Here is a 17350-nt window from a genome sequence, read left to right as displayed (position 1 = left end):
CGCCCGCCGCGCCCGGTCCCACTGCGCAACAGGAAAAATGCCGCTTGCCTCACTGTCTCACTCGCCACATGGAGGGACGGCGTGTAAACCTGGGGACGCGGCTGGCCGGGGCTCAGAGCGGCAGCAGCCGGCGTCACGCCGCACACGAAGGGCGTCCGGGCGCCCAGCTCGCGCACCGCTGTGCCATGTGGCAGGCCCACGGCTGCGGCAGCTCCGGGCCCCCGGTCATTCCCTGGCAAGAGGCTGGACGTCATGCTTCGGGTCACTGCTGGACAGCCCCTGGCCACTGCGCACCCCAGGCAGGAAGACCAAGTCGGGGAGACGGAAACAAGCCCCATCCTGCACCCCCGGCCCCGCCGGTCCTGGCAACGTGAGCCTGAGTCAGACCCCTCATGTGTGCGCCCCAAGATCTCTCGCCGACAGACTCATCCAGTCCACAGCACGGAAGCAAAGGGCTCGAAAACGGCGCCGTTGTCTGAAACTCCCACAGTTCAGGGTCCCCATAAGACCCCAAGCTCACTTTTCATGTGAGGGTCATTCCCCAATCCAAATCAAATTTGGAGTGTCGTGACAGTCCTCCCCACACCCCAAGCCCTGCACCCAGGCCACGAGGCAACAGCCAGTACCTCCAGGGAGGGGACGCCCTTGCCCACGGGCTGAGGGTACTCGCGCAGCAGCCGCTCCTCATCCAGGAACTTCCCGTCGCGCCCGTTGCTGGCCGGCTGGAACAGCCCGTAGTTCAGCACATCCTTCAGGCTCTGGGTCAGGGAGCACAGAATCCGCTGCTTGGCGACCCACACGGTGGCGTCCGGGTTAAACCGGATGCACTTCTGCGGGGTGGGACAGAGATACGGGTCAGTGGCGCAGCCCACCACCACCCTGCCACAGACATCCAGGTTTTGCCGTCTAGGTCCTCTGAGTGGCAGACACCCCCCTCCCGCCAACCGGCGTTCCAGGATGTCGCTTGGACGGAGACCTTGAGTAAATACAAAAGGACAAGGGCAAGGATGGAACCGTGGGCTTCGGGGGCCTTGGTTCAGGTGCCCGTGGCCCCTGTGGGATTTTTCTGGTCACCAACACCGCCTACTGCCTTGGGCCACTCCCACCCCTATGTGGAGCTTCTCCAATCCCAGGCCTTGTGGCCACAGTGCTGGCCCCTGACCCCTACAGCAGGTCTGGGTTGGGACACCAACCCATACTTCTCCAACGCTGACCCCACCCCTCCCAAAGCAGAGGAAGGCAACAGTGAAACACAGTTTGATTTTAAAATCCTATTTTTTAAAACTTCGGTAGCGTAGATGGTGCCTGCAAATCCGTTGCAAACACTTTCCTAAAAAACCTAGCAGGGTGGCTGAGAACCTAAAGGCCTCGCCCTGGCCCCACTCCCAGGTCCCTTCTGGGAGATTCCCCGAATAAGCTACCAAATACCAAGGCCAGGTCGCATCTGCTTCTAACAGAGACTTCACGATTTCTATTGAATTAAAATGACGTTCTACTGAATGGCCACCAGCAGGAGCTCAAGAACTCATTTTATCACTGCGTAAACCTTCAGAAAGGACCGGAGGCTGGGACCCACCGTCTCCTGGGGGTCCTGCGTGCCCGGGATGCAGAGGCCCTTCCTTCTCCGTGGGTCTGGAGTCTGGGCCCCCGGGAGATCCGCCGAGCCAGCTGCTCCCAACAATGAGGAACGTTCAGCAGGCAGCCCCGAATCCCACGGTCTGGGAAACCTGACCCAGGAGGCATGAATGCTCCGTCTGTCCCTTGCCAGTGTCAAAGGCTGAATTCAAGGGTAACCTCGGAGCTCCTCCTGGGGCTACCAGGCCAGTGGGGCCCGGCTGCTCACGTCAGAGACACTGCAGGACGCCCGCAGCCCCGCCCAGCCTTGGCTGAGTGAAGAGAGTATCTGGAAACTTCAGCACAACAAACTATATCTGTCCGATGTGACCAGGTGGGACTGTGGATAACTCGCCACTTCCTATCCCCGCTGGCCTTGGGTTCCAACCACACACACCCCCAGCTCAAGCTCCAGCACCCTAGGAAGGCCTGGGGCCCCACATGGCAGCCACACCCAAGGGGTTTCCGGCGGGTGAGGGCAGAGCAGAGCATAGGCTGGGACCTGTTCCCAAGGGACCCATGTGATCGCAGGTGATCATGGGTGACCCCAGAGTGCCCACTCCACTGTGGGCAGAGCCGGGGATGCAGAGTCTGTGCCCTGGGTGGGCTCGCCCTGCACAACCAGCGGTCCTGCTCTAAGAAACCTCAAGAAGGCCCCGTGGCAGGTGGAGCACTGACGGTACCTACCACAAGTGACCTTCCTGCAGCCCACTCTGACCTGGTGCGGTCAGGAGAGCTGTGCCACGTTACGGTCTCCCTACGGTGCATGAGATGGCTGTTCCGCATAGCCTGTTACGGGGGTGCGAGAGCACTCACAGAGCACCAGGAGCACTGCAGGGACGGCCTGGGTGGCAGGAACCCCAGAACCCAGCCACTGCCACCGCAGGGCTGCTTGAGAACACCTTTGCTCGTCTAGCTTCTGCATAAAGGGTCCTCTACCAGCACCAGGGCAGGCATGGGTGGGGACACAGGAGATGACAGAGGCAGGGTCTTGCCCCTTAAGGAGCTCAGAGCCTGGTCGGAGAAGACACTAATGGTGGTAGTGGTGATGATGGTGGCGAGGACGGTGGTGATGGTGACGGTACAGCTACGGCTAAGGTTTACTGAATCCTCATATGCCAAGAGCTACGCTAACTGTGTTTAACTTCACCACAACCGTGAGCAAACAGTATTATCATTACTGCTGTTGCTGTAGATGCAATTATAATTATACAATTATGTATTTATATGCAATCAATACAATGCATGTAATAGATATTTACATTTAACAAATATGATTATTACGATCAATATAAAAACAATCACTATTATTATTATTCCCAGATGGGGAAGCGGAGCCTCAGACTCTCACGTAATGACCCCAAAGCCACAGGTCTGGAAAGTGGTCCAGGTTCAGTGTGAACCCAAGTCGAGTCGGCCCCTGAGTCCTCGTGGTTTAACAGATGCGTTACTTGCTCTCCATACACACCTGGCCACCCTCAGGTTCTAGAACACTTGACCAGCCCTGAGAAAACCAAGGATGGAACTTAATGTCCAGCTCTCTGTGGATCAGGGAGACACCGCCTTGTTCCGAGTTTCCAATTACCTGTTAATCTGCGCCAGGGCTGAGCACGGACAATACAAGGGAGAAACAGTTTCATCTCCATAACAAAGGACAAAATTTGGGAGATTCTAAATAACTGTTTTCAAAGAAGTAAAATCGAGCCTCTGATGCGCCAGCAGCTTTAAAAAAATAGACAAAGCGACAAAGCGCGGGGCACGCCGGTGTCGGGGAAGATGCTGGGCGTGTGCGCCACGGACGTAAACCACGGCGGCCCCTCTGGACAAAACAGAGGACGGCTACGGTCTCCTTCCAGCGATGGCCAGGCTGTGGGGGCCCTCGGGAGATCAACAGCGCACACGCAACAAAGATTTTTACCCCGGATGAATTCACGACTGACAGGATAACTGGAACCAGCTCTGCAGCCTGACGACACTGGAACGGTCACTCTGACTGGGCGTTTAATGCAAAAGAACCCGCTGACTGTGAACTTGGGCGCACAGGCCAGGTTACCACATGGGGCATTAGACACCAACGGACAAATCAGTCACTCAGGTGCCACCTGTTGCTGACACCCGACCCCTCCCAACCTGAGCCCCACCCACACCTCTACCCCTGCCCCAGTCCCCCACTCTTTCTATCCTCACCCTCCTTCTGAATGCCAGTGGTGGGACCTCCTATTCCAGAAACCCAGGAGATGCTCCTGACTCCTCTCTGGTCTGCACCTTCCAGATCAGCTGAGGTTAATCTATGGCTTCAAATGCTTGAGTCCCCATCTGTATCCCCACTACCGCCCAGCAGACCCCCATCCTCTCTCACCTGGGTTACTCCAGCAGCCTCTGCACTGAGCTCAGCTGCATGTCTCTTAGACCCAAGCAACGTCACTCCCGTCCCGTCACCTGTGTCCCCTCCTGATCCAGTTACTCAAATGCCTGGGGGCTCAGGGCCTGCCTCTCCCTCAAGGGACACAGAGAAAAAGTGACTCTGGTCTGGACCCTACCTCCTTGTCAGGACACATCCTGCCTATCAAGGCCACCCTCGGCCCTGGCCCCAACCCCGTACACATATGCACCTGCACGCACACACAGACGCATTCCAGCAATGCCAAACCCCTCTCAGTAACTGTCTGGCATGTCAGGCTGTGGATGTCCCTGTGCTCCTGTGACTCCAGCTAACCGTCCCTTCCCCTCCTCACCTGCCAGCTGCAACCGCACTCGCTCTTCCCAACTGGGTCCAGGATTCACCTGTTCTGGCGTCCCTCCAGGTTGAGCTGACCACTGAGTATCCTAAACTGAACTCAGGGAGCTGGTGTGACTGCCCATGGAGCACAGCCCATGCTAATCGGCTGAACCCTGCTCCCTCCTGTCGAGCCTGTGTGTTGGCTGACCCCTGTTCCCTCCTGCCCAGGCTATGAGTCGACTCACCCCTGTTCCTTCCTGTCTAACCTGTGGGTCGGCTGATCCCTGTTCCCTCCTGCCCGGGCTGTGGGTCGACGGACCCCTGCTCCCTCCTGCCTGGGCTGTGGTCACAGCCTCTCCATCTTGCACTGCTTTCCTATAGGAGGGACAGACCAGCATGTACTTTACCTTATGACATTTCAGTAACTATCACTTTTTGATCCCCTGGTGTGACACCCCAAACACCGAGATGTCCAGATTCATCTGAAAACTTCCCTGAGTGTCAGGGCTGAGCCGGGTGGCTTAAGATACAGAAATCTTACAGGTGGACATAACGGCACCTCCGAGACCCCAATCAGAGTGGCCTGTCCCTCAGCTCCCGACGAGCAGTACGTACATTCTGTCAGGCAGGGGGTGGGATCTACAAAATCCCACAGTGGGAGCAGGCCTCTGTGGACAACATAAGCCTCGGTTCAAGCATCTGTCCAGGAAGCTCCCAGGGTTCCTTCGGGCCAGCGCCAGCTCTCCTCAGGTTTTCTCAGCCCCCAGAGGCCCTGGCCCCCTAGTGGGAGGCACGTTCAAGCACAGGGACACCACACACATCTTCTTCCAAGATGTCTGCCCAATCCCACATGTGGCCCCATCCCAAGACCCAGCCGACCGGCTCCCAGCTCCACACTGTATGATCTGCAACATGAGAACAAGGGCGTATGTCTAGTTCGTACCTGAAGCTCCGTAAATGTTGGTAGAACTGCACTGAACAGAACGTTCCAGAAACAGAACGCTCCTGGTGACGTAATCCAACATAAGTAGGGTTGGGTTTGGACCTCGGGGAGAATGGTGGCGGCTGCCATGACCGAGGGCTTGCTTTGCACCCAGGGCACCGTGAACACGCTGCCTTGTTAGAACACAGCCAAGACCCGGAGAGGGCGGACGGCACCCACATCTGCAGGGTTGTAAGCAGCACAGCTCTGGTCGGCTGGGGACTACCTGTAGGAAACGCCTCCCTCCACCGGTAAGGCTCACAGCCAAGCTCAAATCTAAAAGGAAGACAGTGAGCGAAGCTACGCTCCTGGCTGGTCGAGGAGTTGTGGCCTTTCCGCACCATGTGAGGCTGACAACTGCGAATACCAGGACACCGGGGAAAGAACACGGGTCCTGGAGGCAGGCGGAGGCAGACACCCAGTGTGGGTCTGCCACACAGGCGGTGCACATCGTTTTCCAGAGCTGTGTTAACAAAGAGCACGGATGGGGGCTTAAAACACGGGCATTCGTTGTCTCCCAGTCCTGGAGGCTGGAAGTCCAAGATGCCTCCGTGGGCAGAGCTGGTTCCTCCTCAGGCCTCTCTCCTTGGTGTGCAGATGGTTGGCCTTTCCCTGTGTCCTGGGGGTCATCCCTCTGTGTGTGTCTGTGTCTGGATCTCCTTTTAGGACAGCATTCCTGGGGTGCGTGGGTGGCTCGGTCGGTCAAACATCTGCCTTTGGCTCGGGTCATGATGCCAGGACCAGCCCTGGGATCAAGTCCCACATGGGGCTCTCTGCTCAGTCGGGGAGTCTGCTTCTCCTTCTGCCCCTCTACCTATGCTTTGTCTCTCAAAAATAAATTTAAAAATCTTAAAAAAAGAAAAAAAGACACCATTCCTATCTGATGAGGTCCTGCCCGAGCAACCTCATTTTACCTTAATCATCTCTTTAAAGACCCCTCCGCATTATACTCACATCTCGAGGTGCTAGGAGTTAGAACTTCTACACAGGGATTGCAGCGGGGGAACAACACAGCCCTTAACACGGTGACCTTGGCCCAGTCTCTGCCTCCTGTTAAGCACCACGTGCTCTGGGTGGGCCACACCAGTGTTGTCAACTAACTCACACAACCCACAGATGACCAAAACCTTTGTGCTCTGGCGTCGTGTGTCCACCGATGCCTGAATGGTTGGCCTATGGGGGCAGAAAGAGACAGAAGCTGGACAAGACTGTTCCCTGATTTGCGACAACAGGACATGAGAATTTTTATGGGAGAGAGTCAACGGCTCTCCAGATCTGTTCCGGGTCCTGTACAACGTGGGTGATGGCAGGGGTCGCTCTGTGAGATCGTACAAGGGTCCGGGAGTGTCTAGACAAAGCTTGAAAGACCGTAAACATCCTACTGTGTAACATATGCATTGTTACAGTGCAGGGTCAGGGGGCCAAGGAAAGGACCGTCGTCAATGCAACGTTAGACCACAGGGACTTCCACCCAGAAAAAGTTTAAAAAAAAAATGAGAGGAAGAGCTGCCAAGGCATTTGGGGGGGAATGGTGCCAGGGGGACCCTCCCTGCAGAGCTGGAGAGGGCCCCCAGGGAGAATAAATACCCCAGCAGCGTTCAGCAAGAACTCAGGATACTCGGAAAGAAGTCCAAGCTTCCAAGGGCATCCCCTGTTGCAGAGGGCGTTTCGCACCGAAAACTTCCTCCGGGTCCCACTTCATGTCATTTTCAGTCCTTTAACGGTGCGTTTAAAAAGAGCCGCCCGGAGCTGTCTGAAGGTGAAGTCAGGCATGTTCGAGCCCCTCGGAGCTGCTCGTGCACCATTGCAGATCTGCACGCCTCCAAGAATTAGCCAGCACCAAAGTGACCCAAACCAGGACCGGGCCACTTCCAAATGCAGCCGTGCAAACGCAACAGGGCATTTGCTGTGGACAAACACCCCTCAGGCTGGAACCTGGGCCAGCAAACAGGGAAACGTTCTCCCAGCTGACCCAGGAAGCTTCAAATAAGGGATTTCTAGGGAAGAGGCAATGCTGGGTGACCTTGACTGAGGAAGACAGCCTGATCTGAGGATGCTGAAGTCTCGGGGCCACGCTGGTGACTGTGGACGTTTAAACACTAACGAAGGACAGGAAGTAGGTGTGGACTCGTTTTCCAACCAGAGTAAGAGTTTTCAAACATTAAAAACCTCATCACCGTCTGGCGCTCTGTGGAAGTAGTGGGAAAACCACGTGTTGGGGCTCATTTTAAGAGGCTAACTGGCAGTCCTCAGCCATTGTCAAGGGGACGGGACACAGAGGCACTGGCTTGGAGTCTGTCCGTGACTTGTGCCCTCCTTGGAAGCGAGTGAATTCTCCCCTTTTGCTAGCCATCAACGAGAGGAGGGGGGGTCCAGAAGTAGAGTGGCGGAAAGGACATTCAGGTTGGGGGAGGACGGGGGAGGGGATCACGTGCTCCTGACACCCCCCGCATCTCATGTGCTCCTAACTTCTGACCCCCCCCACATCTCATGTGCTCCTGGAAGTTAGCATTAGCACTCCTGAGCCCAAAGAGGAACAAGGAAAGCTCAGAAGGGCTCCCCCACAGCCGTGAGAGGCAGGGCTGCCGATCCCGGCGTCCCAGCAGTGCACACGGAGCCACGGGTGAGCAGGCAGGGGCCAAGAAGTGGACGGGAGGCAGTGGGAGATACAGCGCGGACACTGTGGGTACAACCCCCTGTCCATCCAGAGAGGGAGTGCAGGAAGAGCAAAATCAAAACCGGGTGGGCAGGAGGCAGACGCAGCAGGAGTCACCGAGATCCGACCACAGAAGGTGTGGGAAGAGAAGCTCCGCGGCCTTGGATTTAACCCAGAAAATTAAATATTGATGGTTCGGGCCCTGGCACTGCCGCCTTCTGGGTAATTCTCATCAGCCCGGGACGTGGGGAGAGCAGGCGAGCTCTGCTTCTCCCCAGTGCGGCCTTTGAACCACAATGTTCCCCACACAATGTGGGATTTACAAAGCTTTTTTTTACAGAATGTGTGGTAATTCCAGGCCAAAGCCACTTCCCCAAATGTTATCTTCTCAGAGAGATTTAAGCAGGTATTAAGGCGAAGCTGAAGCAGAAGGACACAGCAACTCAGACACTCGTCACCGGGGCTACGGAGACCCCAGAGAGCCACGCCGGCCGCGCTCACATGGAAAACATTAACCTAAAACCAACGGAGACGCAGCGTGGAAGCCTTACACCACACAAAACCGATGCTGGTTAAACAGGGGTTTGGGGCTTTTGTTTTTTTTAATGATGCAAATGAAAATAAAGCCCGTCTCGGCCTCCAGCCAGCTGCCATGTGAGATGGATAATAACCGGCACGATTACGGCCTCCCCCCACCGCAGCCCTCCCCTGTATTGTAAACTACTTACGACCCGCTAGTTTCCTGATTAAAACTGTGAGGTGCAAACCACTCCGTTTAAGGATACGAGCTTGACCATCATCACCACGTCGTGCAGAAAATGGAGGCAGAGGGAAGTCGGGGCCAGGCAAGAGGGGCTCTCTTTGGCCTTAGCAACCCATTAATGAAGCCACGAAGAAAACCAGAGTCCATGCCCTCCATCTCCCCCAAAAATGATCCAAACGTGCACTACAAAGAGAGCAGGGTCACTGAAGGGACAGATCAAAGATCCAGACCATCTGTTTCTGTCATGTAAAAGGGATGGAAGGAGGGAGGGAGGAAGGGACAGATGGAGAGATGGATGGAGGGATAGATGGTTAGATGGAAAGATGGGTGGATGGAGGAAGGGAAGGAGGGAAGGAGAGAGGAATGGAGGGAGGGAAGGAGGGAAGGAGAGAGGAATGGAGGGGTGGATAGATGGATGAGTAGATGGGTGGATGGAGGGATGGGTGGAGGGATGGATGGAAGGGGGACAGATGGATGTAGGGACGGATGGAGGGATGGATGGAAGGATGATGGATGGGTGGACAGATGGAGGGAAGGGGGGAACAGAAGGATAAATGGGTAACTGGTGAATGAGTAATATCAAAGAAAAGACGTCTCACAATATACTGTCAGATGTTAAAAATTATGAATGACACGCCCAGTGCAATACCAAGCGTATATGTTCTTTCTTACACAAGCCCACACTCCAGTGATCACTAATACATACGAACGGAGAACAAGACACAAGAGGGAGTCACACTGAATTTGTGACAGTGTTCGCCTCTGAGGAGAAGGGCTGGGCATGAGTACAGAGGAGACTCTGACATTATCAGGAACGTTTTAAGCCTAGAATTAAAAAGTGACAAAATGCAGGGCACCTGGATGGCTCTGTCAGGTAAGGGTCCGACGCTGGATTTCTGCTCAGGTCATGATCTCAGTGTCGTGAGATCCAGTCCCGCACTGGGCTCGGCACTGGGTGTGGAGGCTGCTTAACATTCTCTTTCTCCCTCTGTCTCTGCCCCCCACCCCTGCACACTCTCTAAGAAAAAAAAAGAGTGACAAAATGCTAACCACTGTCAATTATTCATGATGGACACGCTGGTATTTATGGCATTATTCTTTGACTTGACCTGTATTTTTAGTTTTCTTATATTAACAAATAAGGAGTGTCGAACCGAGATGTAAGGTACTTCTCAGCGTCTGAGGGGCCTCCGTGGTGGGACAGCAGTCAACCCCGGGCCGCACCACAGGGACTCGAAGTTCTTGAAGGAAGAGCATCATCACCAACATCTCCTTCGGCCCACTGGGTCCTCTTGACTTCACTTTTGGGGCAGAAAATGTGCTCAAGTCGGGGTCATGTACAAGTAATTTTCTAATTAAGCCTAAAATCCCAAACCAATTTCTTTTTGGTACCCAACAACCAGGCAGGACAGAGTACATTCCCGGATGGGGAGACCTAGAAACAAAATGGCAGCCCCAAAGACGATATCCATCCCTCCCTCCATTCAGCCTTCCATCCACCCACCCGAAACTCTTGACGCAAGAGCTTTTCACGTCTGTGCCGGCCGGGCTGCTGGGTCACGTGTGAGGCTGTGTAACGATGGCATTCAAGGCGCCAATGAGGTAAGTGTTGGTCCCAGCGGAAGCAGTCAACGGAGGAAAACGTGGCTCTGTCTCCCGGCCCACACAGTGCATGAATCCACTGGTGGGGAATGTCCAGAGGAAGGAAAGCCACAGGGACAGAGGCAGGTGAGTGGCGGCCGGGGGCTGGGGATGGGGCTGACTGCTGATGAGTAGGGCTTCCCTTCTGGGGTGATGACAATGTGCTAAGTAAGACTGTGGTCATGGACGTACTCACCTGGGAATTCACTAAAACTCATTGAATTGTAACTTGTAATGGGCAAATTGTACGGAAAGGGAATTAGATCTCAATTTCTGAAAGGAATCTTTTTCCCCTCCACCGAGAAACTGTCAAGATGCAGGCATCACATTGTAGAACTTGATGATGCAGGGGCGCCGGGGGGCGTAGGCGGTTAAGCCTCCGCCTTCAGCTCAGTCACGATCTCGGGGTCCTGGGATCGAGCTGCACGTGGGGCTCCCTGCTCCGTGGGGAGTCTGCTTCTCCCTCTGCCTGCTGCTCCCCCTGCTTGTGCTCTCTCACTCTATCTCTCAAATAAATAAATAAAATCTTTAAAAAAATAAAGAAAGAAAAGAAAACACTTGAACCAAGGTGCCTGGGTGGCTCAGTGAGTTAAGCGTCTGACTCTTGGTTTCATGATCTCAGGTCAGGACCTCAGGGTCCATGGTGGGGGCTCCTGCTCAGGGGGAATCTGCTTCTTCCTCTCCCTCTCCCCACAACCCCACAGTGTGCAAGCACTGTCTCTCTCTCTCTCAAATAAAGAAAGAAATCTTAAAAACAAACCAAACAGAAAGCAACTTGCCGACACCAGTCCCAAGTAAGGACCCTTCGAACAGCCAGAGCACACTCCTGTCTTCAGGACACTAACCTCATCATCTGGGGAGCTGCTCTAATGTCACCCCCACCTGCCGGTGGCGAGAGTGCAGGTGACTGACTTCATTCACTCCCTCAGGGGACACGGACGCGCCAGCCGCAGGGGCACAAGGGTGGACAGGACAGAGCGCTGGTGGACGGAGACGCTGGCCACATAGTCACCGAGCACGCACCTGCGGGATCACGGCCGTGCAGCGTCGCCAGAAGTGCGGGCCGTGAGGACACCCGCGGGGATCAGTGGGGCGGGGGCGGGGTGCTGTGTTGGTATCTGATCTTTAACCTTGAAACTGCAGGAGCACCTGGGGGAGGTTGAGGGACGGGGTGGGACTGTGTTCACAGCAAGCAGTCACCTGGGATGCTGTGTGGGCTCTGCCGGTCCAGGGACAAGAGGGCAGCGTGGAGAACACAGTCACAGAGATGGACGGGAGAGCTGGGGTGAACTCTATGTCTTGTAAATTAGACCTCAATAAAGTTGCTGTTTCTTTTTTTTTTAAGTTAACCAGTAACTGAGAGAGGGAACAGCAGTGAGACCAGATGTGCAGGTCAGAGAGAGGGAGGGAGGGCCCTAGCATCCCTTCCAGGCAACGTGAGTTTTCACTGAGGAGGTGTCAAGGGAGAGTGAGCCCCGCCCCTGGGATGGGAGGTCAGCGCTGCATGCGAGATGGGTCCCTGGCCGTGGCCCTGGCCGTCCTTCACTCGGGCGTGGTAACAGAGGCCCTGGGTGTGGGAAGAGTACGGAGTGAGCCCTGGAACTCCGGAGCTTCACGTGAGAGGTGAGCAGAAGGTGGCGAGGTCACCGGGGAGAGGAGCGATTCCAGGAAAAGGACTCTGGTTTGATGGGAGACGAGTCCCTGGTGGAGAGGGGCAAGGGAGCCAGGCCCAGCCCACCCATGCCTCCCCCACGCCGCTCGGCCACCCGGGGCCAGGATGCTGCAGAGAGCAAGGCTAGGGGGATACCCAACCCACAGACCCTCTGGAAAGACGGTCCTAAGACAAACCTCCGGGGGAGGGGAACTGGGAGGTGACTCGTTCCCAGAAGCCTGGACCCTGTGAACTCCTACAAGAAGACAGACACAGCTCGCTGCCCGGGGGCCAGAGTCAACAGCAGTGTGTGCCCTGCACCGTGCTCCAATGGAGCTCTTCAAGGCAGCCAGTCATTCCTGCCCAGGCCTTCCGGAACCTTCTCTCACGATGGACGGTCTCTGTACAACGAGAGGCCAAGAGGGAGCGACAGGGGCTTGATTCTCAGCTACCAAACAAGGAGGGGGCTCAGAGATCGCCAAGACAGGTGAAGGAGTCCCAACACTGGATGTCGCGGAAGACCTCGGGTAGGGCCAAATACAGCGACGTCTGTGACAGAAGGTGGAGGGGGGGCTCTCTGCCTGGCTCTACTGTGATCCTCAGTGATAGCAGAAGGCCAAGGTCACCTGGAAACCAAGTACGTCCGACAGGCCACGTGAAAGCAAATGATAGATGGCGAAGTGTCCCCATCCACTGACATGTGCGGCCGGGAGGCGGGCCCCGTGTGGACGGGGCAGGCGGCTGCTCTGGGGGAGAAGTCTGAGAGTGTGAGCGAGACAGGGAGGACAGAGGAACCGCAATACGTTATCCCTAAGGGGGTCGGGATTGCAGCTCAGACGCTTCCTCCTAAATCAAATACCAAAGCTGAAGACACGTAATAAACAGAAGCATCGGCAACGGGAAGGAGGAGAGACTCGTTCTCCCAGAGCTCCTGCCGGGAGGTGGCCTGTCCCTGCACCTCCGTGGCACGGGTTTGCACGGGTCACGCTGGGCCCAATGCACACGGGGCCAACCGCTGCCGCTGAGCGACTCGGGGCAAGCCCTGGGTGGGGGTGGGCACAGGGGCTGGCGCTGTGCGCCCAAGGAGGCCCCGTCATGGGTTCCGCCCACCTTCTCCGCGATGGGCCACGCGAGGCGCGTTAGAAACCGGATTGCCGGGCGCCCGGGGCCCGCTCAGCTCCCACTTCTCGCAGAACCACGATAACAGAAGAACTGCGTTTGTACTGACTTCCACGCGCGCCACTCGCTAGCAAGGCCCGGCTTGCCGGCCCGTTCTGCGCTCGGCCCCACACTGAGCCCTCCCTGCGTGTGCGGCATGGGCGTGTGCCATTCCCGCATGGCCCTGTGAACCCCGCCGGGGGAGGACTCGGCTCCGCAGGCTTCCAGGAGGCCTCCCGGACGCTCCCACTCAGAGCTGCAAAATTCCTCCCACTGGAGGGGTGAGGCTCAAAACAGCAGTCACTTAAAGAAGAGAGAGTTCCTGATGGCATCTGGGGGGCGGGGAACGCACCAGGGACAGGAGAGGGACAGCCTCCCGGCTCCTCAAGACATCATCTCCCCTTGGGCGGGCTGACACAGGGGTGAGAAACTGGCCCCGGGCGAGATTCCAGGGTCCGTCTCGCGTCCCTGGCTCCAGGACTCACCCTGGCAAGGGCCCACACACGGGAACAATGGCTACTTTGTTGCCGGGGTTCATGCCCGTGGGAGTGCTGGCCTCAGCCTCCAGGGGCTTTGTTTGTCTTAACAAAGTGAAGAGAGGTGATCTTTAGAAGGTTCTGGAAACAATTACGCTCCCGGGAGCAGAGACAAAACCCCTGGCAGGCCTTCGTAGCCGTGGGCCTGGGGAACAGGTGTCTCTCCGTCGGTAATACCCGACAGGTTCCCGAAGCCTCTGGCACGGTGGACAGAATCCACCACGCCCCCTGCCAAGAAGAGGTCACGACAGGCCAGGGAGGGACACAGGCTTCCAGGCCAGCTCCCGCGACCCTGTACTCACAAGACCCGCATGATGTCACGCATCGTGGTGACTTTTCCAACGTCCCACGTTCTTACTCACTACCCGTGGGGCATCTCAACAGCCACGATGGCAAAACAGTCTCTCTGTCTGTTGTCGGTGTGGGCGCCCCCCAGGTGTGGGCAGCGCTGGCTCGGAGCAAGGACACTGACGGAGGTAACAGATGCTCATGGGCCCCTGCTGTCCCCTGGCCCAAGCTGCACGCCCGGTCTGCACCGGCTCACTTCACGCCCGCAGGTGGGCCCTAGGCTCAAGACCTTTCGGTGCCGTTCCCCAAAACACAGGGCGGACAGCAGGGAGGTTGACTCCAATCCATCTCGGACGCACCGGCCGCCGTGCCATGCCCTCTGTGAGGCCGTCCACGGGCCGCCTTCTCTGGTGACAACAAGCTACAGGAGCCAACGCGGCAGCAAGTGACCACGTCCAACACCAGCCAGTGGCAGGCTCAGAGGCTCCAGGCCGAGCGTCCCAGGCCGCCTGATCCTTCCCATCTGCTGGCACCAGGAGGGCGTCGGTGGGGGTGTGGGGTGGGTGACGTCCCGCCTCCTCGTCCACGCTGGTTACAGGCTCGCTCACTCTGTGTGACACCACGCCCAGAAGGACTGCTCGCCAGGGCTGCCCGGCTCGGGCTGTTTCACCGACTCAGGGAAGTGACATCCGGCCCGCGGCAGCACACAGGGCGTTCCCAAAGGACGCGCGGGCGCCGACCCGGGACCCGGGTTTCCCACAGAGGGACTGTGTCTGCGGGACACTCGGCATCGGGGCGGGAGGGAGCTGAGGAGAGCTCGCCCCACACAGTCAGAGCGACGGAGGGACAGCACGCGGCGGGCAGCTGTCCAAGCCGAGTCGGAACAGCCCGGAAATGATGAAGGTGAGCGGGAGGAGAGGAGGGAGGCGGAAACCAGATGGCACGTCCAGCAGGAAAGGACGCGACCCAGGTAAAAGAAGGAAGATCTACAAGAGGAGAAGAAGAAACCACAAAACCTGATAAAAAGAAAAAGAGAGACAAGGAACCAGTGGCTCAAAAGAATAATTGTCGAGTTGAGGACGGAGAAGCCGGAACCTCCACCATGGTCCGTCAGGAATTCCGAGGGACAGGACAGAACGGGTCCAAGCGGTCACACCATGAGGGAACGCCCAAGAACATCACGGCGGACAACGAGGAGAGCACCGGGGATGAAGGCAGGTACGGAGAGGCCCATGGGCACGTGGCCGCTGGCCCTGAAACAGGGAACCCAGCCCGCAAGCCAGGAGCAGCGTGGGAGAAAATCCTGCAGCTCCTCCCCAAGGCTGGTCCCTGAGCCCTCGAGGTCTGGCCTCTGCCCCGCCCGTAACAGGAGCTCAGTAAGTGGACCGAGGCGCCGCAGCACGCTAGGAGGCAGGCAAAGGTGCAGGTGACGGGAAGGAGGGGAGGGCGGGGCAGGTGCACGACGTGCGGGACGCCGCCAGGACAGGCCGTGCGGAAGGTGACCCAGGTGCCCTGGAGGTCATGCTGCACTGGGACGAACAGGGCCTACCGTCTGCTGCAGGTCCTGGATGAGGATACGGATGACCAGCGTGTTGCCTTGGCTCTCCTCCGTCCTGGCAGTGCTGGGCTTCTCTGCTGTGGCCCGGATGGTGTCATAGATGGTTTCTTCTTTAGAGCTGTCCGACTCTGACCCTACCGAGTAGTCGGAGAAGCTCTGAGCCATCTCGTCCTCGCTGGAGGTCGGGCTGCGCGGCATGGCTGCCCAGCGTCTGTGAGGAGGGGGAGAAGAAACACAACCGGGGCATGGGAAAACTGCACACAGAAACCCCAGGGCTCGATGGAGACCGACGTCTCAGGTTCACGGTTGCACCTGCTGGTGCGACAGCCGGCAGAGCTGTGGAGCGTGACGCACGGGCCTCTAGAGGTAGGGAGAACACAGCACACCTCCCTCCCTGGGCTGCCCCCAGAGCCCGGACCTGAAGGCAGCCATGGCCGGGACAGGGACCTGCAGGCTCTGGCCCCCGAGTTGGGCAACACCGCAAGCACATGGAGCCCTAACCAGCCGTGGCCAAGACCATAGCCTACAGGGATTCACCAAAGGGCCACAGGGGCAGCCTGAAGCCTTCCAAGGCAAGAAGAGAAGGTCCCTTCTGTTTTTCTTTGAAGGCAGGGCAGCAGGAGAGGAAGAAACGCAAGCTGCGGGTCAGAACAGTACCAGTTCGTGGTTCCATAACCGCTCTGCCTCAACACAGAGTAATGATGGGGAACATGTAAAAACAGAACAGAAAGGCAAACGACAGGGCCAGACTCAGAAGGGAGATAGTCCCAGGGCCCAGGAGTCCGGCAGAGCCCAAAGCCATGAGCAGGCTGACTTGGGGGAGACTCAGGGGTCCCCAAGAGTCTGTGGTGGCTGGGAGTGTGGCTTCCCCATCATTAAGTCTAGTTCCCCAGCAAAGACCAGCTCAGGATGCCAACTGCGGCTGATGGGAAGGACGAAGGAGGACATGGCATAACCCCGGGAGCATGCTGCCCAGTGACACCCCCGTCTCTGTGGGCAGGGGTCAGGAGAGGTTAGGATACGAGCTGGTGTGAGCCAGGGATGTGGGGGGGGGCTGACAGAGAGCATGCTGTCCCAAAGCAGCAAGTCCACATCTTCGTGAACTCTGTAAAGGAAGTCAAGACCCTGTTCACATGGAAAGTGGGCAGGGGTGTGCCCTGCAAGACGGGCTGTCCTGAGCAACCAGGGATGGAGGTCACCCCGATCGCTGACAGACTGTCTGGTTAAGTCACGGCATCCTCCCACAGAAGGCACAGCTGCGAGGAATGAGTCCCCTACACACGGAGGACCCCCCCCCCCAAACAGATATCCAGCCATCTACGGGAGGGAGGGGGAGGGAGGAGCTCACCTGTGCACCTGCCCCAGGCTCTAGGCCCAGCAAACTCCCATGTTTCGTGACCGGGGGAGGCCCAGAAAAGTCCCAGGTGGGGCATGGTTCACCCAGCGACAATTCTGTGTTCATCGTGGGAAAATGGACACCCACTGTTTTATTTCCAGAGTTCTATTTAAGTTCAGCAAGCGCCCGCCAGAGCTGGAAGCATCCCGCGGCTCTGCCCACGGGGCCAGTCCGGGGAGGCTGGCAGCCACTGGGGGGCGCTCCCATCTGCACCCCAGACCTTCCAGGGCTCACCAGACACCCAGGTGCACACAAAGCCTAACATAACAAAGCAAAAGGCAAGACCATGACCAGGGTCGGGGCTCCCTTGCTGCCAAGAGCATCTGCACCGTCTTTGGAGAAAGGACCAAGATCGTGGAACCCACAGACAGTGTTTTTGGCCTGCACG

General features: G+C 57.3%; 1 protein-coding gene across 1 annotated transcript in view; it reads right to left on the bottom strand.

Annotated features, from left to right (window-relative positions):
- The window catches only part of LOC111150006 (SH3 and multiple ankyrin repeat domains 2), a 397663-nt gene extending 381899 nt beyond the window's left edge, over positions 1-15764 (bottom strand). The window contains exons 1-2 of the mRNA XM_022507316.1: positions 15558-15764; positions 627-830 (exon numbers count right to left, since the gene is read on the bottom strand). Of these exons, the coding sequence (XP_022363024.1) occupies positions 627-830; positions 15558-15764 (411 nt within the window). The remainder of the gene's footprint in view (positions 1-626; positions 831-15557) is intronic.
- Between the last annotated feature and the right edge of the window lie 1586 nt (positions 15765-17350).

Source organism: Enhydra lutris, unplaced genomic scaffold (genome assembly GCF_002288905.1).
Source record: "Enhydra lutris kenyoni isolate GAN:26980312 unplaced genomic scaffold, ASM228890v2 scaffoldscaffold22, whole genome shotgun sequence".
Lineage (NCBI taxonomy): Eukaryota > Metazoa > Chordata > Mammalia > Carnivora > Mustelidae > Enhydra > Enhydra lutris.
This window is presented reverse-complemented; position numbering and strand designations above follow the sequence as displayed.